Consider the following 26,500-nt stretch of genomic DNA (forward strand, 5'->3'; position numbering starts at 1 on the left):
TATAGTAAAATATTGAGAAATGCTTTTTTCATATTTTATAAGTTTCCTGCAATGAAAACAAAGTATGGTTTACTGTGACCACTTCGCCACATCCAGAAAGGGGATTTCCTTGTTTAATTAGTATGAAGATATGTGTTAGATGCCTATGTCCAATGCGAAGGGACACAAGATAACTCCAATAAGGTGTTCTTGGTGTTGGCACGACTTCCATTCACCAAGGATCGGATTCACCAGCTGCAGTTTGTTGTTGATTTCATCATTCCATGCAGACTGCCAGTCCGAAAAATCCCCACATTTATGCCCGAAATATCTTATAAAATTCTTTCCAACAATTCCTGCTGTTCGTCGCTTTTAATTTAAAGAGCAGGAATTTGTAAAACATTGCTCGTTGCAAGCGAGTTATTTTCTTGTGTTTTCTCAGCTGTGTACTTCATGCAAGAGCCACCCAAGAGATAAGTTAGCCACCATCATTGCCCGAGGCTGTACGTGTTAAAGGAAAAGGCAGGGCAGAATCTGATGAGAAAGTAGAACGCATATAATGAAAGGTCAAATGAAAAGCGGGATCAAAAGAAAACCAGAATAAAACTTACATTCAATGAGAACGTATTTTTTGATGGAAACAAGAAAAAAAAGCACATAGTAAATAAACTTGCATCTCGTACGTGACTTTTATACCTAGGCAACCACCAGCTCAACGTGACTACTGCAACTGCACCGAAATTAGCATATCTGTTGCATGTATCGACAATTAACCTTCTGGAAAAACTAGAAAAACATAGAGTTGGGGGTGAAGTTTCGTATGTAAGTTGGCTAACGGAAGTTCAAGCCGCCAACATGCAAATAAGCTGGCTGGCACAGAGTATGGCTCATTGCTGCACAGCAGCATGCAATGAGGAAAGCGTCCCCGGAGACACCCTGAGCCCAAAGACAAACGAAAGACACGATCATAGGAGAGCACGAGAGAAGGTGCAGGATGGAACCACGCCTTCTTTATTGTTTTTTCTAATTCTAATAATGCTCGGCAGAAAGCCTCAACATCATCAGTAACATCAATGTCGTACATTAAAAGCAGTTTTTATCTAACAACGGAGGACCAATAGTGCGAACGCACCATAGGTAAGGCAACGGCAATGTGAGGCTCAGTGCCACAGTCGTGTGGGTCTTACCCAGAAACGTTTATTGCGGCTCTTTTAATAAAAAAAAATATACGCGTGGGAAACAGCTCAGTAGCAGTAGTGGCAATCATTGTATTCTGAGAAGGCACGATGTTAGTGGTATGAGCAAAGGCTTTCAACGGCTTCTCAACTGTGGCTTTGGCTCCCTTTCTGAGCTAAAACTACTATAAATCTCACTCACCACATAGTAATAGCGAAAACACTACTTAACACAGTCTCAACCAAGAATCTTATATGAAGCCTTGGAAGTAACTTGGGTAAGCTTGAGGGGGACCTTGGCCAAATATAGCATAGCAACAGCCCATGCAGAAATAAAACAAATATTGCCACGAATGGGTTTTAAGCCACCATCGCGTGAACAGAGCAGCTTTGCTGGCCACTGAGCGAGGGCACCATGATATTGCCGCAGCTAATCATGCTTTGTGTTGAACTGCAACACACTCTCAAGCTGTGTATTGCGTATGGCATTGTCTTCCTTAACTTCTATCTGCAGCCCATACAGATCAGAGCAGCTTAACCTGATTCTAATATCGTCGCCCAGTGTGCAAACAACCAAGCAAAGCACAAAGACAACCAAGCTAAACACGTGCTTTCACACACCTACTCAATTTAACTAAGTTAAAACCTTGCCAACTTTTTAGTATAATGTCCATTTTAGTTTCCACACCCAAAGCTGTTATGGCACTGTCATGTATGGCTTGTCCAAGAAAGTTTTAGTTGACCATGTTTGCTGCTCCATCAAAGAAATTCAAAACACTGCGGTGCCATCTAGTTACAACAGCTAAAGCGCATGGTAGACAATGCAATGCCATCATTGTTTTCCATTGAAGGTCACACTGGAGAGAGTGTTAGCTATAACATGACATGACAAACACTCCTGAAATTTTTGAAAACAGTGTGCACTTAAAACCAATACAGTCAACGACCGATTTTTCGGACTCTCTAGGGACCGCGAAAATGACCGAAAAGTCAGGCAGTCCAGAAAATCAAATTTCACTGAAAAAATCGCGGACTTATTACCAATATGCCGAAGGAAGGCGTCAGTTGTATTGCTCATATTCTAAACCTCCTTATGACTAAATTTCGCCCCGCGACATGTGTACGGACGAGGACAGCGACCGCTTTCATGAGCGCGGCCTGGCTGTGCTGCCCGCGGCATGTCGCCGAAGATTGCAGGGGTTGGGATAAAGTCTAAATTGGGAAGCAAACACGCGACTGCGGGAACTGCCTTGCACCTGCAGTACGATGAACCTGGAACGAGAACGCAAAGAGGGCAAAACAATAAGAACCGAGAAACAGCCGAAGCTAGCGCTCCATCGGCGTTGGCCTTCGTCATTAGCCCTAGCGAGTAGAGCCGAAATTGGCATCGTATCCGGCGATATGCGCTCTGCGGTGGCGTCTTGCCTGTCGTCGAAACAGCAGTTGTTTACGGTTTTACGATAGAAAAGTCAGGGTTGCGGTGCGTTTTGCTGCGGGTACGCTGACCTTGCTTTGAGATGCACCACCATTTCCTCCTGCGCTCGCCGTTTCCGTGGAGCCGTACGTCTCCCAGGCGCTTCGCTGCTACCTCTTTCCGTATCCAGGACAAAAGACTCGGCACAGATGAGTCCCGCAAACTCTGACTACAATCAAGAACAGTACGAATTCAAAACCATGCGGGCGCAATGTACAAACTCGCGCAGAATTTCCGCATCTGATGTTAAAAGCTTCCTTTAAGCTTGAATTTAGTTTTGTTTGATCAAGTTTTCGATCTCTCCTCCAGTTTGAATTAATGAGGTTCCACTGTACGCATTACCATATTTACTCGCGGTGTGAGTCCATTCGCATATTGAACCGCCCCACTTTTGTCGGTCAGAATTGACTTTTTTTTTTTTTCAGTCTTTAGCTTTTCGTAGCTGGTTCCTCAGTTTTCGCGCGGTCCGCAGCGCAGACCTTGGCAGCGCACCAAAATGCTCCTGGCCGCTGATAATATCACTTGTTTATCTTTTCAATGCTGCCCGCCGCCGACAACACCACCACTTGTTTATTTTTTGAGGAGAGCTACTGTCAGAGGGGTGGCAGAGGGGAGGGGGAGAGCGCGGCACGCTCAGCGAACTTGGCAGAGCGCCAAGGCAGAGTCATTCGTATTATGCACTCGTCACCATCCTGTGTTTTTTCTTTAACCTCGCTCAAAAAACGCGTGCCTGACCTTCAGGACCGGTGTTCGGCATGTTCACGTTATCTCGATGACGCGAATGGCCGGTGCCGTGGGCTACCACTAAATTGCCGGATCGCGTCAAAGTGAACGATGCTTAATAGCAGCGGCACGAACACAAACCCGTCTGACCGCACGCATTTGTTGATGGTGGAAGGACGGACGGAGGGACCGACCGACGGAGGTACGATATGACATATCGACCCTTCGAAAAAAATCTGTTAAAAGTTTTTTTCCTGCGTAATGAACCCTCCTCCCAAACTGATTTTAACTTTTCTGGAAGAAATGTGGGTTCAATACGCGAGTAAATACGGTATATGGCAGCTTGGGTATTGGCAGCGAGTGCGAACAAGATATCAAGCAGTCAGTTCCGGTGTGTCCAAAATTTCAAGCGCTCTTATACATTGGCTCTATGGGCCATGTCGCGGTGCCGCGAAAAAGTCCGAATAATCAAGGATGACCGAATAATCAGGTGTCCGAATTTTCGGTCGTCGACTGTAATTAATATTTTATCGAGATGTGGCCACATTGTAGAATACACTGATAGTGGTGGGTTTCACAGCAAGATGGCTTTTTATTGATTTTAAATGACCAAATTAAAATTATATATACTTTTAAAATATATATACTTTGATATTGCAGTGCTCAATTCTTACAATACGAAGCACAATTTTTTCATTTCCACCATGATCTCATAACATGTTTCGGTCAGTAGTCAGTCCCTTTACAAGCGCAATGCAACAGCGTCAGATTTCACATCTGTTGCAGCTTCTGTTGCAATTTGTGTGCACCTTTGCGTCAGTTTCTTTGCAGCTGTCGGCACATCAAACACCATACTTGGACAGCTAGCTGCAGAAGCAGATATCCACTATGCTGTGACAGTGCCAACATTTGCATAGATCACACTGTTTTTTTGATTTCGATTCTGTATTTTGGTTACTGTCTAGAAGCCAGGTTTCTCACAACCCAGTAATCAGATTGTGACGACGTCACAAGGTCGCATGACCTCTCTCAACCAACCATAAATTTAATTTCCCCCTGCCACAGTGGGAAGGCTGCGATGACGTCGCAAGCTATCATGGCATCTCTCAACCAATAAGGGCAGACTGTGCTGGCGTCGCAAGGGCACATCACCTCGCTTGACCGATCAGCGAATTCTGTGACACCGGACGTTGGTGGGGTTTAGGTTGGATGACAACTCTAATGCTCTCGCGTTAACAAAAGCGCAACAAATAAGTCCTGCCTTGCTCCAGTTATCACATCCATACAGCTTGACGGCCACAAGGAGCATCATGTCTTCTTCCGCCGTCCAGTGGCCGCGCAGCACCTGCGGGTCCAGAGACCGCTGGTAGCGGTTCATCAGCTGCTTCTTGGACCGCCAATTCATGATGTGCGCCACCTGCAGAAAGTCAGCAGCACGAATCAATTGGAGCGAAGAAAGAGTATCTCCGTGGCCAAGGTTCAGTGACTACACACAATAGTCAGACATTTAAATGCAGTGCACATGACGACCAGATACAAAGACTACAAAAGCTGCCGCAAACCATTATATTCAACGAAAATCGTCATGGCACAACAGGCTGCACACTTGAGAAATGGAAGGAATTTATTACATGAATCTTTGCACAACAATCCACTCAATAGTTTGAAGCACCTTTGGAACACCTATGCAGTTTTCGCATTCGCCAACAATCCAAGCTCTCAATCCTTAGCTGCTCCAATAAAATTTCCGGGATTAATGTGAGTCGTTCTTTTTGCCACTTCAAACGACAAGATACCATCGCCCAATGTTAATTGCAAGCCCCTGCTGTTTGAACAGTGAAAAATGCTGCTCATTTTTGAATTACAATGAAACATACTGTCAGCCAATTGCTGTAATACTGAAAGACATGCACAATGGATATAGCAGAAGGAGTTTACAGGAAGACTCATACAAGAGTTCAGAGGAAGTGCAGTTTTGAGCATATTTGCCCAATTTTTTTTTATTCCAGCTGATTTTCATGGGCTTAGTCAAGCTTCTAGTCAGTATTTTAATTTTACTGGCTGATTGTACATTCTACTCATAAAGGTTCAGCTCTGCATTTCAGTCAGAGCCTCCGTTTATGCAATTTATTATGACAGTGTCTGTAGTAAGATAAAACTTAAAAATGCAGCAGAACCACGTTCGGCGGTGTCCTGTAATACTTCGCTAGCCAATCACAACGGTAAATCAGCTGCTTAATGTTTAACTTCATTCAACATGCCAGGTATCAACATTCTTGAGCTTATAATTTTCTTTCTTGTGATTAACTTCTTTTTTAGGTAACAATTAAAAGAAGCTTAAACGGACTACTTTTTTTGATGTGGAGGAATTCTAGCCGCATTCGATTCAGTGCTGGTTCACGGCACCAATTCTGAATAAGTGCCACTGATGCCAGTGCAGTGCAGAACCAGTTCAGTGGTGCAGGTGCAGTGCGTCAGCAGCGCCACACCTCATAGATACGACAATTTTCAATCGATCAAGTGCAGGCAAGTTTTGTCGTCTGCTCGCCGTGGAGGTGTTCAGTTCTCTCATGTGTTTTTTGTGTGCGGTCGCTTTCGTGCCCAACGACATTTGAGTCGGCCATGGATTTGGCCAAGGTCGAAGACGACATCGCAGAGTTTCTTCTTACGGAGTAGTTCTGCCCTTCCCAAAGTGCACATGAGGAAACAGACTTCGTGCTGTCTTTTGCCGCAACTCACTTGCACCGACGGCAGTCGAATTCCGAAGTGCTATAAAAACGTGGTTGCAAGCTACTTCAATTATGAATTCATGAGGCTCTTCAGACACTTAGAGACGTTCGTAGAACTTTGAGCGCTCTTCAAGGCCCCTGCATATTTTCCGACGCCTAGGGGAGGGCACCCGGAAATCACCGCCGAGAACCTGCCTCGCTCATTTAGAGCTTCATAAACAGTGAAAAAAAAACAGCTTGGCAGCACCAGAGGGCTTCCTCGCTGCTTCGCACGTGCCCCGGCGTGCCTGTAGCCGCAGCAGAATGGCCAGACAGCAGCGAATCAGCATCTGCAGCCTGCATGCTTAGCACAGCAGGCACAGGTACTGGTGCCGGTTGTAGCAAAACACGCTTGGATTCTCCCTGCCCGCAGTTTGCCAACAGCCAACACACCGTTGTTGCGCCGTAAGTTTCTCGTGCACTCGCACACGCACGGACGGCCTGTCACAATTAACAAAGCAGCTACAGCACAAAACACAGAAGGTTGCCTGCTGTGGCATAGGTTTCAGCGCAATTTTCTCGCACAATGACATCGAATCCGTCGATGACAGCGAGAACATCACTCAATTCACGTTCAATATTTACGAGCTAACATGCGTCGTCCGCTGAAAGTTGTCAGCACACGCACAACTTCTTCGCATGGCGGCTGGCGCCGTGGTTCCTTGCACCAAAGCGGCACCAAGGCTGCACCCGAAGCAATCGCGGACGGTGGTTCAGAGAGCGCAATGAATCGAGGGCTTTGGAGCAGTGCACCATGAACCAATGCAGGCGGTGCAGTGAACCACAAGTGAATCGAATGCAGCTTCTGTGCGGCAGTCCTGAATGTGCGCAGAGTTTCACTACAGACTTAAGCTGCATCTGACTAAAGAGTATTTTCTTAAAGCATCCCGACTAAAAGTTAAATCCACCGTCCAACACTAGCTGATGCCCACTTTCCAAGACTATACGACACTGCTCAGCCATCTAGTGTGCCGAGCAACTCTCATGCCACACAACAGCCATAAGAAAACTTGTTTTCAACCTTATATTAAAGCTAAGAGTAGCTGTTCATGTGTTATATGCCCTCCAAAAATGCGAATTTATCACTGCAAAAAAGCAGAGCTAAGCTCTTCACCTCTTGCAAATATTCAGGAAGCAAAAACTGGAGGGGACATTCAAGGTCTGCCTTGAGGATATGACCTGATAGGTTTAATGGGTTTAATGGCCATGTATGCGGAATTGGTCATTTCCTACTTTACATTCATAGATCCAAAGGAGACTTCATACCATTTTTTTGCACAGTGGTGCCACAGTTAAGCAATGCACCACTGCAGGCCCTGCAATGGCAAGTACTGCCACCTGTGGGACTTGTGGAACCCAGTTTGCTCTTCCCGAGCAAGCTCTCGCCGCTAATTGTTAACTGCCACTCACCACAGTAGGCAGGTTGTGATGACGCCACAAAGTCACGTGGCCCACCTCGGTTGCTTCTCTACGGATTTTTCATGCATTTTTTACTCACGATGAAAGACACTGACACCGACAACGAACGCCGACACCAATGCCTGCTTTTCTGCGAAATAGGCCCCTTAATGCTATCGCGCTATTATGCTAGTGTGTCACCTCACACGTCTGTACTAACTGCTGTCGGTATGCGCACACTGTGGCATTATCCTTCCTGGCCCAAATATTTCTGATATATCAGCTAAATATCTGCTTCTTCAAAAGTCAGAATGGCGGTAGCTTATCAGGCTGTTTTTGTGAGTGAAAAAGTACTTCAAACGGAATGCCACGCAACAAGAGAGAAAGAGGTGCAAGACTGGGACATAACGCATGCAAGTTACGCTCCAGATATTGCACAAAAAGATTGAAAAACATCCCCTCGAACAGCACTCAGGAAGGAACTGGCTCTGTTGAGTAAATCAAAAATGCTGTAGAACAGTGGTTTTGTGGCAACGTAACAGAACGTGTGACTGATGCAGATTAGCTCATATGCTCAAGGCGCGCTCATGTGAGGCTTGTTTGTTCACAGAGTAGGCGCCCCAAACATTCATTGTTATTTCTGTTGAATGACGTGCACTGCAGTAAATACGGACTGACACAAAGATTTCGCCGAAGCTTGGTCAGTAATGCATTGTTAATTTTTTTTGTGGACTCCATTTTGCGCTCAAAGTAGCCCAAAAAATGCAAGAAGAAATTTCCGTGCAATATTCTAGCAGGAGCAGACCAGAAATACACAGCGGAACCTAAATACCTCACGGGATCACGAGTACCATTCATATTTCGATTGATAGGAGAAAAAAAAAATCCGGATGCTGAATCACTGGAAATGCATACAGCAAATCTATTTGTCCGTAATGTGTGATTGGCAACTGCAACATTGGCAGTGCATAGGCAATGGTGCTGCTTGCAAGTGCAGTCACCCCGCCAAGGGCGCAGAGTGTTCAAAGCACCCAATGTTTTGTACATTGTGCCCAATAGACTTCAGCCAGCAAACCTCATGAATTCGTATCTACCGAAATTCATACTATTCATGATAGTACAGTAAAAGCTCGTTATTTCAAACTTCACGGGACCGGGAAAAAAGTTTTAATTATCCGATGTTCGAATTATCAAACGGCCTCGAAAAAACTGACAAGAACCATATGCATTACTGTATATGTAGCATATTTATTCGTGTAACGAACCCACTCGCATAATTAACCGACCCATCCCCGATTTTCGCCTAAGAATTTTAAAGAAAAAAAAGCGGCAGTCGTTAACGCTTCCCTCCGTTTGGCACCGTCACACAGTCTACAACGCACTTCTTGGCAGTGAGCCAAGATGTTGCGCAGCGATAACATCACGGCGTGTTTACCTTCTGATGTTAGCTCTAGCAAGGGGGGAGGAGTGAACTTTGCAGAGTGCCAGTGCTTGTCCGGTTGTGCCAGCCTCGTTCTCAGTACGTTCGCCTCAAGGGCGACCCACATGAAGCGAACTTGCACTGCGAATTTTCAGCAGCGCGACGCAAAACGTGCAGCTGCCACCAGTCCACTGCTGCCAGGATTGAGAAACGGCGTGGTTCCATACGCTTAGTAAAATGCTGAAATGAACAGCTGTGCATTTACAATTAAACTCTTATTTACTCAATGACCATAAAGAGGACGAATTATCCTTTGCGACCCCTTTCTGAACCAAAATAGTTAACCTGTTTGAACCTCCTGTGCTTACTGACGTCAACCGACGCGTAGTGGCTAAGCCTAGTAGCTTTGAGAATCTAGAAGCATTCTAAAAATCTGGCGCGTTTCATCGCTAAAATTTTGTGCTGCGGGCATATTCAGACAAAGCAAAAGCTTCGTGCGACTTTTGTTTGCCGCGAACATGAGTCACAGTGTAGCGGCAATGACGGGTTCGTGGTGAAGCGAGAGTGCAGTGAACTAGAATACTGGGTAGTGTGCTCACTGCACCGCGGTTCCATTAACCGAGGTGAAGCCGCCGATGCCGACATTTTTTAGTTTCCCGCTTGTCCGCTAGGTGCCGCCGCCGTTCCGAACACTGTAGTCACCACTGCACAAGTAGGCGTAGTAACACACTTGGGAGTCATTTTTCAGTCGTTGCTGCATGTTTTGCTCAGTTTGTGGTTGCTTTTGAGGATTCAGCGGCGTGCTTAGATCATTATTTCGTCTCCCACGAACCTGCAATGCAAGGATGTAGCATCCTGGACAGATTGAGAGAGTGTTCCGCAAAGATAAAAAAATGCCTGGTCGCCTGCAGAACCATTGCTTCGCGCTGGGTTTCGATACTGGCTATGCCTACAGGAAAGATGGCCCGAAGGTAGCCCTCTTCAGCGTGCGGAGTTTTTAATTACAGTGTAAATAATCATAATCACAGTTTTTAATCATAGTAAACTGTCTTTCATTTTTGGTTTGGTGAAATGCATTTCTCAGGGAAACTGCGAAGATTCTATCTATATTGGCCTCCTTGCTTGATTCGGAAGATAAAGACGCTGCTGAAATATCTGAACTCCGCATGCCAGCCGGAATGATAATGAAGTTGCTGGTTGATCAGGCTGGAGTGTGTCGTGGTCGTAGTCAGCATGTAGCCAAGAGTGACTCACAACTAGTCTTTCACACTGCAAGCTATGTAGCACGAAAATATGTCGTAAAGGCAAAGTGTGAAATAGGCATTGGCCTCCTAACTATATCAGCCACTGATGACAGTTTTCGACTTGCAAGGTACGCAAAATATTGCTACAAGGTAGGATTCATCTACCCTTCCGCACAGCTCTGATTCTGAGCTGTAGCTTGAGAACCTTTTCACAGAATGCTGCAGGCAAAGCCAACTCCATTCAGAAAGCATCTTTGATGTGCTGGATGTGGTCAGGGCAAGGCTGTGTAAAGAGGTCAGTTGCCATCTTCACGCAGATATTCTTTCCAAGTTAATTTTAAAATTTTACATCGCAGTCAGGCTTCGCTTTTTTGTGAAAGGAGTGAACACTGAGCGGCCCGGCATACGTGAACGGGCCAAGCACCTGAAGTTGAGCCGTAGCTGAACCATTGCGACACTTGCTTTCTCTGCGCACTTATCTCAAACAATACAAATAAATTTGTCTTTGCCCCATGTGAAGATGAAGGGTTTCGTGCACTGTTTAATTCCAAATTTTCAAAAAACGCAGGCTCGATACAGGCTGCGGCGGTCGAAGGCGGAATTCTAGAGGCCCGGGTATGTGCGATGTCACTGCACCTTAAAGAATCACAGGTGGTCGAAATTTTCGTAGCCCTTCACCAAGGCATCCCTCACAGCCCGAGTTGCTTTGGGATGTTAAACCCCCATAAACTATAATTTTAAATCTTCTGAACACGTTTACGCTGATGCTATGGCAAAGGAGTTACAGCATGCAAGTTCAATGTGATGGGTGGGTACAGGCAATCAAAAAGAGCGAGCGAGTCCCGAAATGAACTGCATGGTAGTGGAACGCCAACGTTAATCAGCGAGCATGCGTGAGCTTTCACAGCCAAAAATTAGCATTGATCAGAAGCGATCTTTGTCTACTTTAAAATTGGGAATAAAGCGACACGCCGTAGCTGAACTGGTGTGCTCAAAGCATATGCTCGCGTTGGTCGGACGATGCGGGGCGTCGAGTCCGCAATTTCAGATGATGTGCTCTTGGAATTGCAAAGTAGCGGCCGCTGTGTACCTGCGCTCCATGCGCTTGACTCTGCCCTGCCTTCGAGCGAATGAGAATATTATTAAACCTTCATCCGCTAATGTTGAACGACACACATGATGCAAACTAGTTTAGTTTGCACAGGCACGATCTTTTGGCAGTAACACGGCATTTTATCCCGTATACGCCTGGATCGCTTTTTCTGCCTTCCTACAATGAACATGACAGCAGTGCCGCCACAGCGCCGCCGTCATTTTGCAACAGCGGCTTTACTCCAGCCCGGCCAGAAAGCACACTACCCCTATTCTAGTTCACTGTAGCAAGAGGCCGCATTGGCAGGCGCGGCCATGTTGTAGAAGCGGGCGAAATCAGACGCGGTCGCACCCCGGTTGGTCCGCGCTGACAGCCGACGTTGGCCGCTTCCGGGCAGTGGCTGACTACCAGGCGATGCTAAAAGCCGGCGTCATGATCACGGCTGACCACGTGCTTCCATTGGCGACTGATAGATGGAAATGATGGAAGGCACTCGCAAAAAAAAAAGTTTTTCGCATGTAATTTGTAGCGCCCGTCCGAAGTCATAGCCTTTCATGGGCGTTGGGTGGGACCGCGCCGACAGCACTTATCCGCATTTCTGAATTAACAGGGCTCGAATTAACGAGTATTTAGTTGCGAGTTTCGTGAGGCAGCCGCCACCGCGGCCGCCAACCCTTACCCTCCGACACCGCCGGCCACCGCGCCGGTGATGGCGCCATTTAGGCTTTGCCCACTCTTCCACGGTTTTATCTAGTTCCATCTTCTGTCCCCAATTAGGTCGTGCGCAGCCTCTAACTCTGCAGAGGTGTTTTCTTTTTGGCCACGTGCTGTATGCCAAGCCGCCCAGACGTGGCGGAGCGTAGTTCGAATTATCAGTAGCGGAATTGACTCGCTTTCGAATTAACGGGCTTTTTATCCACAGATCTCTATGGAGCTTGGCCGGAGCAAGTAGTGTAGTTCGAATTATCCGAAAATGCAAATTATCGAGGTTCAAATTAACGAGCTTTCACTGCATCACCGAAATTCTACTGCAGAGGAAAAAAGAAATGTGCACTCAGCGACAGCGACCATAACTGCCATTCTACCAAACAGTTAAGATCCATGGTGGTGCACTTGGCAGCCTGGCGCATTGCTTTTTCCACGGTAGCTTCATTCCAGTGCTGATAGAGCTGGTGCCATCTGTAGCAGGTTCTTGTAACTAGACAAGCCTAGCAAATTTGTTGTAATAATAATTTCCTTGACTTTCTAAAGCTGAAAGCTGGCAGTAGCTGGTATTAGGAATATGCCTCAAACAACAAATATAGGCCATATATTGGGTTCTAAGAGAAAACTACTAGTAACTTCTAATACGGACTATATTCGGCTGCGTGGAAGGAGACGGTGTGTGTTTGTGATCTGTAGCTTCTGCTCCATTCCCAGAAAAAGTTGTCAGTAAGTGTAACAACTGCCAGGATCATAAGTTAGTGCGCACGAGAAAAGATTCACAGGCGCCCTTTTCGGCTAAAAGATACCCAGTCACTCCAGCTCGCAGTGCAGCCAGTACTGAGACAGCTGCCTCAGTACTTGCGTAGAAACAGCCCAAAGCCAAAAGTGTCTGCTGAGAAGGCTGAAGATCTGGCACTAAGAAGGAATGAAAGCTGGGAGTTTGTGCCGCCGTACTGCCTAGCCTCGCCAACACCTCCTCTGTTTCAATGCCAGCCACATCGTCATAGCATTGCAGTGGCACCCTTTGTACATCTGCTTTCGTTTACTCGCAGCATCGTGGCACCACTAATGCATAGAACTGATGCGGTGTAGCAAAGTTTGCTCAGTAGCTCGGGTGCTCGGCTAACAGCTGAGCCAAATTACGGTTTGAACCTGGCCGCAGCGGCTGCGTTTTGATGGAGGCGAAACGCAGAAGGCGCCCGTATGCAGTGCACTGCACTGCACATTAAAGGTCTAAGGTAATCTGGGGTCCTTCCCTACAGCACCTCTTTCTTCTTTCACCCCCTCCTTCCCTTCCCTCACAGTGCGGTCGAGGTGTCCACAGGGAAGGCAGACAGTTACTGCGCCTTTGATTTTAAAAAAAAGAGGCTAGCGAATGGGGGTGCCTAAGAAGAAGGTATGATCTGGCAAAACCAGCTTCTCTGGCGGCCACCTAATTCAAGAAGGCATTGGCATCATGTGACCCTGAACTGCGAAACACCAAGAGTTGCCACACTGATTATGTAGTTGCACCACAACAGAAACCAGTACATGCCTCAAACCAGTTAACGCTTTTCCCATTTCTGTAGCGGCTGACCAGCGTCTTCAGCTGTTCATCCTCCTCAGCGGAGAAGGGGCCGGAGTTGATGCGCACTGCGTGGTGCCTGAAGTAGTGCACCGCACACTGGTATGCACTGCGCCCAGTATTCAACTCTTCTGCCACCTGCGAGACACACACACACAAAGAGCTTTCACAGTCCACACTCTGTGAGAGTGAGGAGAAAGCTCTACACCCCAACCCAATGCACTGGGGTGCAATAAGAAACACTGAGAGCTAATTCAGTTGCTGCATGCATTGTTTTGTTTATAGGGGTTTAATGTCCATAATCGACTCAGGCTATCAGACACACCGTAGTGAAGGGCTCCGAAAATTTCGACCACCTGGGGTTCTTTACGTGCACTGATATCGCACAGTACATGGGCCTCTAGAATTTTGCCTACAACGAAATTCGATCGCCACGGCCGGCATCAAGCCCACGTCTTTGGTGTGTTGTTTAGAGCCAATGACAATCTGCTGAACTTGCCTTGAGGTTTCAACCCTGTTGTGCAGCGCAAGAAAAAGGGACAATGAAAATGCACGCTTTAACATAGGATGTAGTTTGCCAAAAATTGACTAAAATTTAATTGGAATTTTTTTAAACGGCTGAGAGGACACATACTTTTTCGTTATACAGTTGTGAAAAGACAGTAATCAGCACCCACCACTTGTATTCAGTACAAATTATTAGCTGGCCACAAGGCACACTGCACAATAGAGGGCCCACAAGAAGGTTCACCCACACAGTAACAAAGCGAGCACAAGGAATTGAACCTGCGAAACTTATGCCGACAACATCCAAAACACCACATCCTCTGAGCCATCATGTTGCCAGCAGTGACTCAAGCAATTGCCTCTAAACGACTTCCAAAGATAGCTGGCAAGATCATGATACTTCATCTCCCCCTCCCTGACCTCGCCAGTGGCAGATGCACACCTGTACACACCTCATCCCAGCAGTGCTCGTCATACTTGGCAGCCAATTCACAGAGCCGACTATCCTCAGTTGGAGTCCAGGGGTCCTGGTTGAGGCGTACGTCCAAGAGGTGATGCCAGTGCATTTCGCAGTCAAGCGCAGTTCGGTTTGAACGCATGTCCTTAGCCTCAATGCGCAGCCAGTCCACGGGCCGTGTCGAACTCTCCAGCAGCTCCACCAGGCTCAGGTCAGGCATGTCACACACCTGCACTCGTCGCGCCAAGCACAAATACACTCGGGCTTGGCAGGAGCAGGATCACGTAAATTTAGAAACTTTTTTTTTCTGCAGTGTTCATTGCCTCAGGTCATAGCAAGGAAATTGATGTATGAATAATACAGGTAGGATTAGATATCTCTTGTCAATACATATAAAAATTATGTTATACAACAGACTTCTCTGCTTAAACGTTAATTATTGTCATTTAGTTTTGACAACAGCGTGTTTCTCAAACGTGCAGCACATTCACTTCCTGCAGAAGTAGTACATCCCACACATCTACAATAAACCAACTGAATCTGCTACCAGGAATCTTTCCTGTATATCTCACATAATAAAAATGATTTATCAATATAAATAGTCTCAAAGCGAAATTTAAATCTGAGGTACAGAAAAAACAATCTAATCTTCAAATTAAGCTCTCGCACTACTGCACAGTAAAACAACGCATTATCCAACACGATCTCCAGAGGAATGGGTTAAGCCTACGATTTGTCTCAGTTCTGGCAAACAACAGCTGTGCTGTATGCTAACTTCAGTGTTAAGTAATTACCTAACGAATGACATAAATACATATGCTCCCTCTTATAACGAAATTCAATGTCTATATTGTTCGATGTGCGACACATAGCTGCGTAATCTCGCTTCTGCTCATGTTCTGTAAATTTTTTTGCTTTTCTTTCTCCTTTGTGTTTCCACTAGTTTGTACGCAATTCCTGCAATGTGTGCTGTAATATGTAATCTTCCTTCATATTATATATCCGCTGCTGTTAAAACGACTGGGTTAGTGGCCAGTCAAGCTGCCAAAGGGCAGCTTTTTTCCTGCAGCCCTTTCATGTACCTGTGCATACATAAAAATAAAAATCTGATTTGATTTGATTTGAATGAAACAAGGGACATATGATTATACAAGTTAAAAAGGTTTCATGTGTCTGAATCTAAACAAGTCTATGATATGTAGACCAGTGGTGCGGTCCCTGCTTCCAAGAATCTCGAGTGCAAACGGCCCGCCGCGACCATGGTCGGGTTTCTTTAGCGATTCCTCCATGTTCTTCGAGCCCAACAAAAACAGATTATACGCTTGTTTTATCCTACACAAGTGGCAACAGTCAGCAAGAGCAAGTGGAAACGCTGCCTGTTATTCAAATACAGTCGAACCCACCTATAATGGTCGCAGTTATACGAGTGTGCTGCTGCTGCCGGAATATTCATTAGGGCAATGACACTGCATCTCAGATAAGACAAACAGTAGTGGCCACACCATACAGTCTGAGCGAACACGAGGAGCATCATTAACTTGCCTGTCCCCCTCTCACCGTTGCAAACCACACGCTTCCCGCAAACCCAGGAGGCAAAGAGCGCCCCCCCCCCCCCCCCCCCCCCAATAAAAAGAAAACACTCTGTGATCACTATTTGGAAGTGAACGGCGATGTACCTTAGCCTCTGAGATGCACGGCATGACCTGACGTCACTGCAGCTTATTGGCGAAAACAACCAGCAGCTTGAAACCTGTGTCTCGGCTTTGTCCTTTTCTATGTTACCAAAGCTCCTCTTTGTCACTGAGACACTGAACCGTAACGATAGAGGCAAAATTAATTTTGCCCTCTGTGTTCGTTTACAGCTGCAGGGGGGACCAGGAGGGGCACTGCCATCACAACAACTACTACCCCTGGAAATATACTCCCGATCACTGGTGAAAATAAATGCCTTTGAGGTGATTGCTACTCAGTGCAGCTCCAATTCATTTGTGGCATTATGCAGTTTCCTTCACTCGTTAAAAATAATGAGGGACTATTCCATAAGCAGCACACCTCTGAGTTAGTGCAGGCACAACAGATCTTTACAACTGCTTCGATCTGCTGGTTCAGGACATCGCGGAAGCAGTTGCCCACATGACTGAGACAAAAGGTAAGGGGCCCTTTTGCACTGCAGCTATTCATGCCTTGCACCAGCTGCAGCCACGGCTGGTTAAACTTAGCAAAAGTTCCCAGCCACATTGCTCCATCAGATTCTATGCCCCTGAATTTGTTCTACTTTTTCCATTCCTTCATCTAGCTGTGTCCCATCACTAAAGAACCACTTGCCATCCGTTTCACACACCACATGTGCTGCTGAAGTCTGCTTAGAGTAATTTCAGGACAATGCGGCAAATCATGAAAACGATAATGATAGCCGTAATGCTAAAGAGACAGGAACAGAGCAGAGTGGGAGGGAACAAATGTGGGTTAGTGAAATCCTAGTTGAAATCAAGAAGATGAAATGGGCATGGAAAGGACATATAATACAGAGGACATATATTTGTTTGCCCCTCAAGGTAACAAAGTTGTCGCCATGGAAGGTAAGTGTAGTAAGGGTGACAGTCTGGTGGGCAGATATGTGATTAGGATATAGAAACACATTAAATGGAGAGATATGGGGAGGCCTTTGCCTTGGAGTGGGCATAGTCAGGTTGCTGTTGCTGATTACGATGAATTGGAGGTTAGTGGGAGAGGCCTTTGTCCTGCAGTAGACACAGTTGCTGATGATGATGAAGGCACTAAAAGTAACAGCTTGAACACCCAGATATTGAGGGAGCAAAGAAATGATGGCCTACAGGAGCATTGCAGGTCCTTAGCCTCTCACATTGTACAGTAAAACCTCGCTAATTCGAAATCGCTTAATTCGAACTTCCGGTTAATTCAAACTGACGGCCGGGTCCCGGCAAAGCCCTGGGTATTTCAATGGGTCAAAACTCCCGATAATTCGAATATGCCGGTATCCACGTCGGTTAATTCGAACTAGGCGCCGATGGCTGGCATTGCTCCTCGCATATAGAAGTCACCTCGTAGCAAATACAATGCGCTGAAAATTTTTAAAAAATGCAGAATGATGAGAAAAAAAAAAGCCAGCACGCACGAGGTGAGACGTGAATTTCGTTGCCCGAACCAACCCTCCGGTGCATGCCGTAGCAGGTTTTCGCTGCCGGAGCGTCGAAGCATTGGCTTGTCTATTTTTGGCTGACGCGCGGTCAAGCGGGTAGCCACCCTACCGCGGGCGCCGCCTATGCTCCGGCCAAGGTGGCTCCGGCGCAAGCCGTTGCAGGTTTCCGCTGCGCCGAGGCGGTCCTGACCATTGGAGACGCACGCGACCATGGAGGATAGAAGTACTCGGGAGAGGCGGTTACGTCACATTTTTTTGAAGCTGCGCTTTTTTTCTGATGGAAATAAACGTTTCAATCAAGCGGGCCTCCCCTCCCCGTTCCCCCGCTTCCCTCTACTTGGGCGCCGTCCCAGCGTGCCTGCCCATGCAGCAGACGACGCCGCTGCGCCCAGCGTTCTATTGGCTGCGCCGTCGGCTAAACTCTCCCAGTAGCCCTTGCGAGAACGCGTGACTTCCGGTACCCTTTTATTGTGCAGCTCGGGAAGCGAAGACTCTTTCCTTTCCTTCATCCTGCACGCAGCACCCGGCCCCTCTTGCGCCTAGTCTTTGTTGCCGCGGTGTCTAGCGAAGTTTGTGTTGCGTGATATTCCTCGTTTGTTTGGTATCTCGCTGGTGACGTCTCATCGACTGTGGCAATCATGGCAAACCGAGGAAAGTACTCCGCAAAGGATTTGAAGACGAAGGTGGAGATATTACAGGAGGTCGAACGTGGTCTCCTAACAAAGACAGCGATCGCAGAGAAGTTTGCAGTCAAGAAAAGCACGCTGTCCACATACCTCAAGAACAACGACTCCATCTTCAATGCGTATCAAAAGGAGATGGAGCCCTCGCGGAAACGACTAAGAACATCGGCTCATCCAGAGATGGAGGATGCTGTAATGGCATGGATTAAGGACGTTCGCAGCAGGAACATTCCGCTAAGTGGACCAATAATTGCCGCAAAGGCAGTGGACTTCGCCAAGCCAGATGGGCATAAGTGACTTCAGCGCATCGGAACGCTGGTTGTCGCGTTTCAAGGCCCGTCACGGACTTACGTTTAAAAGCGTTTGTGGAGAGGCAGCCGCAGTCGATGAAGAAACGTGTCAAAATTGGATCTCAGGTCAACTAAAGGACTACCTTGCCGATTACTCGCTCAGCGATGTGTTCAATGCAGATGAAACCGAGCTTTATTTTAAGTTGCTGCCGAACAAGACTGTCAGTTACAAAGGCAACACGTGTTCAGGCGGGAAGAGAAGCAAGGAAAGAGTGACGGTGTTGGTGTGCGCAAACGCGACTGGCACGGAACGGTGCCGCTTGCTAGTTATAGGCAAAGCAGCGAAGCCTCGCTGCTTTAAAGGGCTAAAAACTCTCCCTGTTGATTATACTTTCAACAGAAAGTCGTGGATGACGCGAGCAATTTTCACGGATTGGCTGCGCACGCTCGACAGGAAGTTCGCGGCACAGAACAGGAATGTTCTGTTGTTCGTCGACAACTGTTCAGCCCATTGCGACATCAGCGGACTGAAGGCGATCCGTCTGGCATTTCTGCCGAAAAACACTACGGCTGTGCTGCAGCCTATGGACCTTTGGGTTATTAAAAACCTCAAAACACTGTACAGGCGCCACCTCCTAGAGCGGATTCTTGTGTGTATGGACAGCGGCAAATTGTACGACGTCAATCTCCTCGGAGCCTGCCACATGCTGGCAACATCGTGGAATGCTGTCAAGGCGGACACAGTCGCGAACTGTTACCAAAAGTGCGGCTTCATTGAAGGCCCAGAAGCCTGCAGCACGGCAGAGCTGGATGCTCAGTGTGATGACTCCGTCGCGCTGCACCCTGCCTACGCTGCTTTATCGGAGGGTGTTGACTTCCAGAGCTTCGTAGACGTTGACAGCGGCGTGGAGACATCGGGGCCGTTAAGCGATGCCGAGATTATTGAAGCGGCCTGCAGTGACCAGATGCCGCACAACTCGGGTGCGGTGAGCACATCTGACAGCGACGACGAGTCCGACGGAGGCGACGATCCATTGCCACCCCCGAGTGCATGTGAAACAGCGTCAGCACTCGATCTGGCTGCGCGCTACTTCTCCGCCGATGATAATTCGGACGCTGCGTTGGAGCTGTTGGGCAACTTGCAGACGATGCTTGTCGAGTCACGGCAAAGAAAACGAAAACGAAAACAAATGCGCATCACCGATTATTTTTCTCTTTGATATGCTTTGCCAATCTGCTGTTAATAAACATGTTTTTGAAGCATAGTGTCATATTTAATCATTAAGCTTGCTGCTTACGCGAATGCATTTTGATGTTAGCTCCAACCGCATAAACAAATTAACTTTATTTCCTTCGACATTCGGGCTCTATGATTTTAATTCACGCAATCGCCCGCCGCAAATGTGTAGTAGCGCGTAGTAAGAGATAACGATCTCAGATATGCCTGTTTTAGCTTCGGCCCGTGCTGCCGGGCGTGATGGCCGCTTTTTTTAGCACCCGCTCGTTAATTCAAACTCCGCTTAATTCGAACAATTTTCCGGTCCGCCTCGAGTTCGAATTAACGTTTTACTGTAATCGGTAAATTATATGACTTTCTAATGTGATAGTATTACAAGCCTCATTGGAAAGAAACTGTGCCATAAGCAGAAAATTTGCTGACTGTCTGGAAAGAGGGGATGTCACCAGGCCAAAGCATTCCCATTGGCAAATGGAAGCTGGAGGCAAGATGCCAGCTCCGGTAAATGCATCAGCAACTGCGAATGTTATCACACTGCCAACACATAGTTCACTTAAGTGTCCCTGTGAATTTTTTATCATGAAGCCATATCCACGTCAAAATAAATCGAGAAACTAGCAAGTCTTGTACATACACACACTGGTTAAAAATTCAGAGGATACGAATCGCGGAGATACGAATCTCACGGGGTCGCGATAAAATTCTTATGCAGAAGCATGAAAAATGCTTTCACACAGATGTTTATGGCTTATGGAATTTATTCACCGCTGTATGGCCACAGCTCGCTACTCCCAGTGAGTACCGCATGACGTTCGTGATGTCGGCAATGGGCGGGCCGCGCAGACCGCCGATCGATCACTGCCTGCGGTGCGTGGTGCGCGATCAACGACAGCTATGTCGGTGATGTGCAGGCCGCAGACCTCCGCTCACTGCATACGGTGCATGCTGCGCGATTTGCGACAGCAACGTCGGTGATGTGCAGGCTGCGCGGACCAACGATCACTCCTTGCGGTGCATGCTGAGTGATTCGGGATCGCGACGTCGGAGATGTGCAGACCACGTGGACTGCTGATCACTGCTTGCGATGCGTGCTGCGCGATTAGCGATCGCGACGTCAGCGATCAGCGTAATTTGTGCTCGAGCGTGCGGTCACCGCTCGCGCATTTGTATCATCCTTAGAGGCGAAGGAAAGAGTTGTGCACATTATACACAATTAACTCAGGCCGGGGAATTTTACGAATTCGTATCATCGCGAAATTTGCATCAACCGTGCTCGTATCACCAATTGAGATTCTACTGTATTTTGCAATATGTTACTGAAATATATACAGCTGAACCTTGTTATAACGAAGTCGAGAAGTCTGGCAATTACATTCATTATAGCCGTATATCTTCATTATAGCGTGTGTAGAAAGAGCTCCAAGGGTAATTCCATCATACCTTCATTATATCCATTGTCTTAATTGTTATAAACAGTTTCGTTATACTAGGTTCGACTGTGCAGTGAACTACCACCTCACAAAGCAAACATTACGAGGGCATTTTTGCAGTAACTTAATGTAAATAATTGGATACGGCTCTTGCAGGTGTTAAGCAGCTCAATTCGACAATTTTATTCTGAATATTTCACTTCAGCCAACCTCTGCTTCCTGCAAAAAGGAAAGAATTCATGAGCATAGACTTCTGCTTTTGACAATTTTGGCAACCTAAGACGTAATCTAGCTAGGAGCAGATTTAACTTCAGTGGCTCATGAAGCACTTCACCGATTTCATACAAACCGAGCTAGGTTCGCAAAGTGAGCCTCTCATCCTTGCAGCATGCTCAGCAGTATGCATGCCTGTTTTGTTATTCGTTTTCATCCTCATGAAATTAAATAACAATGCATCAAAAATACTCTTCTGATATGTTGCCTGAAGAACATTCCTAACTATGTTATCCAGGGCTTGAAGCTTCAATGTTTTTTTTTGCATCCTTCTTGTATGTTTCTGGCAGGCCTACAGATCTCCTCCCATCTTAAATTAGGCACACCCATCTTAAGCGTGAACTTCGGCACTGCACCAAATCGTTTAATCTAGGGGTTCTCAATATTTTAGCCTCAGGAAGCGCTCACCCCTCTTGCAAAAAGGAGAACGCATGACACACAGCTCTCCTCAACCCCTTCCCTCTGCACAAAAACATCTGAAAGTCAGGTAATAATGACTGGCTGTATACTGTGCTGCAAGCACCTACAGTATAATTGATGCCAAAATAAAGTGGTTAAAGCTAAGATAGGGTTTGAGCCAGGTGTGGATTCTCTGCTCGGGAAGCCCAAAAGCAACCAAAACAGCACAAAGGTTGCACTGAGCCCAGCCCGTCTAAAGTCCGCCACTCTAGGCGCGCAGCACCACCAATGACCCTCTCCTCGGGCAGCACGTTTCAAAGCAGCTGCCATAATGGACTGTGCTATATTCCTCTGCTCACGCCATACTGTCCGTCCTCCTTCCACTGTTACCAGCCTCCAGATCGTTCCTGTGACAACCAACCTCCCGTTACGCTTTCCTACGAGCTAGCCATACTTCTTCCTTCCATGCTAACCCTCTTCTTTCCAAGGTAACTACCCTCCGCATGGCTCATGTGGCTACGGCCTCCAGTTGCACCTTTTATCAATCTCGCCACATACTCTTTCTTCCACAGTAACCACCGTCCAATTGGGGATTCCTCCACTCTTACGATACCCTCAGCTTTCCACAGTAATTGTTCTCCGGATGATTCCGGTGGCAACACACCCACCAGTTACGCCAACTGCTATAACTGCTACTGCTACGACAATGTGAAACACAGGAACAGGCACTTAACAGCTAAGCTGTAAATATTCAAATCGGAGAGAGTGCAACAGTACAAGATTGTAGGTGGGTAGCCACCTAGAAAGTGAAAAATAACATAAGGAAAATAAAAAGTAAAAGAATGAAAGAAGCAAGAATGAAAAGGAGGCAGATAGGATACAAGAGGGTGGCCACATATGACGCTGCCTGCTGACTCCCCAACCCGTGAGCGCCCCAAGAAATCTGCGAGACACAAAATTCCATTTATTTTCGGAACACTGGCCCCAGCAGCCTTTGTGTTTGCACTGGGCACGAGATATCAGATAAGTGGACTTTCTTCTTTAAGATCGCGTCTGGGGCGCTCAAGCAGAACCACTGTAAAGTGGCTAGTTTTGGATCCCGCGAGTTATTTTTAGGGCCGATATAAAAAGCTTCATAAACAGTACCTCGCTACTACCATTTTGGCTGGCTTTCAAACTCACTTTTTTTTAAAAGCAAATATTTAAAAACTTTGCAAGTTCAAACCAATGAACTATAGTCGGATACAACTTAAGTCTGCAGTGAAGCTCTGCCCATATTTAGGACCGATGCACAGAATTCCTTCATGACAAAAACATAGGCTGTTGTTAAAACTTCTCTTGTCACCTAAACACTGAGCTAGTCATGAGAAAACTGTCATAAGCGCTAGAATTTTTTTACCTGGCTTGTTTCAGTCAAACAATAAAATAATGATTTTATTTACTTTTGTGACTTGCTAGCGGAGTAATACAGTACGCCGCGGACCAAGGCATAATGTTAACAACTGCTGTTTTTTTTAGTTGTATCCTACTATAGCATTGCGGAACTACAAATGCTGCAGACTAGTCGACACGACCGTCAACAGCACTGTGTTGTTTACACTTGCCTAGGGCACTCCCGTCTTTGCTAAAACCTTCGTTACACTGAGATGGGACACGTGGTATATGCCTATATCCCCTTCAGGTGCCAATTAATTCTGCTGAAAGGAAACATCTTTTTTTTTTGTATAAATCATGACCAAAAAGAAATGAAGTGCAAAAAAATTGTGCAATAATTTTCACATTTGAGCATATTTTCTGCTCAAATATAAAAACTGCAATATTTGCTTGGCTTTTTTAACTGATTGTAACATATGATAAATGTTTTGCTGTGGGAATAAAAGCTTCAGAGAATTAGTTTTTAGTTCATGACCTAAAAAACAGCTAAGAAGAGTCATTCTGTGATGACAGGCAGAAGAAAATTCAACATTTCCGGCACCGAGAGCGGCTTTTAGATGTGTAGCCTTCACATTCACAACGTTGTGTAATTAATATGTTCAGAAGTTGGGACCAATGATTGCTTCCATCATAGCCAGTGCTTAAAGTCTGGCTCAGTCGAACGGGTCTTGAGTGATCTGAGCGCAGGTGGAGAAAAAGAGAGAGAAAGCACCTTGCAGCCTGTTTTACCCACCATTTTTACAAAAAGGGGAAATCATTTTTAAAGGTTGTTGTTCACTCAATTTATGTCAGGGACTTCAAGCAAACTATCCCCACGCTCTACCAGTGTGCTGATTGTTTCGCTGCCTCAAAGCTGAGCGGCCAGCTCTGAACTGACTCATGGCATGCGGGCATAGGCTTCCCTTCTTCATCCTTTTTGTGTAAAGCTGCCACTCCATCTTAGGCTTTGTAAAACATTGTAATGACTCCTGCTAAAAACCCCAGCAAAATTTTCAAAACAATACAGAAAAAATGTTGTGACCATCACAAATGAAAGCATAAAAAAATGGTTTCTTGCTTCGGATTCAGCAGCCTACATTCTAGCATGGGAGATCCCGGACCCCGTTTCAATACTGGTGGGGGTCTCAGACCATCTGAGACACCCATGACGTTAGGCACTGATCATAGCGCACTGTGTTCGTCAGCAGTGGCTCAGCGTAGTGGCGGTCCTTTGCGACCACCTGTGGGTCTTCATTGCTCGTTCGGCCGCGTTTCTTTGGAGGTGCTTCTCCATTGGCTATTTTCATGAACAATGCTGCAGCGGCCGAGTCATCCACCATTCCCCTATAGAAGCGTAATTTTCAACACCTGTAAGTAAGCCGATTTCGTACCACACTTGCGCAAAAAAACGCCGCATAGTGGACAGAAAACGCCGCTTTGATATTTTCTAGCCATCATGTCCACGTTCGTGGATCTGCCGCTCTGAACTCCCACCGCAGCAATTTTTCTTGGTCTGCGAAAATTAAAACTGGCATGCAGTTTATGCATTACCCTATTGATGCATTCTAATGGTAAACTGCATCATTCATAACCATTTGAAATGATAGGATGCCAAAATAAAAGCAATCTACTCGCCAAGCCAAAGAACGTCGTGGTGTCCAACTGTTCGTGTTATGTACAAACACATTTTATGGTAGCTGCAACAGATGGCGCCACAAAGTTGCCAGGGAGTCAAAATGGTAAGGGCGCAGAATTCTAAGGTTGCATCCACATATGTGAACACAGCGCCTGAAGATATACACACTATAACGATGCTCTTTGAGGCACTTGCTGTTGTAAAACCACCTCAAGAACGAATCTGGAATGCATCTCAAAACAGGCCCTCCAGCCAATGGCAGCTATTGATTATCACGACCTCCCGGTTAATTCATAGCTATATCCCCTGCTGAGCTAGCATGACAGGGGATTCAATTGGTGCAATTTGGAACCGACCCCAAGTTAACCCCGACGTTGTGAGAATCGGTCAACGTCAATGGCTGAAGGGCCTTCTTTCAGGAGCATTTACCGCATTGTTCTTGAGTTATATCCAATTGTAGAGCAACCATCGCATGATCCTCCCACCTTAAAAATCAGTCAATGCATTGGGCACTGACTGCGTATGCAAGGAACATCAGAAGAAAATCAAAATTTGTGACAGAGTGACTGAAAACTGAACCTGGCAACATTTAAAGCTAGAACCTTATCCAGTGAGGCTAGCCTAGCAGCTCTGTTCGAGGAACTAGCGGGTATTATTAAGATTCCACTGGGCTTAGTGAGGTTAGAAGGACAGATGAGGCGTATACAGTACCAAGGGGCGAGCATATATACTGTGCTATCGTGGATCAGCGGACAGATGAGAACTAGGTGTGGGATTCCTCATCAATCAAGACATAGCCGGCAACTTACAGTTCTACAGTATTAAAGAGGGGTGGCAAGCTATTGTAATTAGGCTTAATAAGAGGAACCAGCTAAAGGTTGTGCAGGCCTATGCACCTACTTCCAGCCAAGGTGACCAGATCGTTGAAAGGTTCTATGAAGACATGGAATCAGCAATTAGCAAAGTAAAATCACAGTACATTGTAGTGAAGAGCGACTTCAATTTGAAGGTAGGCAAGAAGCAGGTTGGAAACGAAGCAGTAGGCGACTATGGCATAGGCACCAGGCATAGCAGGGGGGAGTTATTAGTAGAGTTCGCAGAAAAAAATCAATTACAGATCATGAATGCCTTAACGAGAGGACAGGAAGCAGACATGAAAAAACCCCAATGGTGACGCTAAATATGATATAGATTTCATACTAGGCGCTTATCCTTGCATCATGCAGGATGTGGAGGTCTTCGGATAGGTGCATTGTAGCGAACACAAAATGGTAAGGTCTCGTATTAGCTTAGACTTGAAGAGGGAATGAAAGAAATTAATGATGTGGAAGCCCCTTAACTAGTTAGTAATAAATGGTAAAGTAAAGGAATTCAGGATATCGCTGCAGAACAGATATTCAGCTTTAACTGAGGAGGACGATCTTAATGTTCAAACCACGAATGATAATCTCAAAGCTATCATCACAGAGTGT

At 46.3% G+C, this 26,500-nt stretch overlaps 1 protein-coding gene across 2 annotated transcripts in view; it reads right to left on the reverse strand.

The window, feature by feature from the left end:
• The window catches only part of LOC144110445 (uncharacterized), an 89,292-nt gene that overhangs the window by 37,229 nt on the left and 25,563 nt on the right, over positions 1–26,500 (reverse strand). For both annotated transcript variants that reach the window (XM_077643341.1, XM_077643342.1), the window contains exons 5-7: positions 14,503–14,736; positions 13,514–13,681; positions 4,613–4,768 (exon numbers count right to left, since the gene is read on the reverse strand). In XM_077643341.1, coding sequence (XP_077499467.1) covers positions 4,613–4,768; positions 13,514–13,681; positions 14,503–14,736 — 558 coding nt within the window. The remainder of the gene's footprint in view (positions 1–4,612; positions 4,769–13,513; positions 13,682–14,502; positions 14,737–26,500) is intronic.

Source organism: Amblyomma americanum, chromosome 11 (assembly GCF_052857255.1).
Source record: "Amblyomma americanum isolate KBUSLIRL-KWMA chromosome 11, ASM5285725v1, whole genome shotgun sequence".
NCBI classification, from domain to species: Eukaryota; Metazoa; Arthropoda; class Arachnida; order Ixodida; family Ixodidae; genus Amblyomma; species Amblyomma americanum.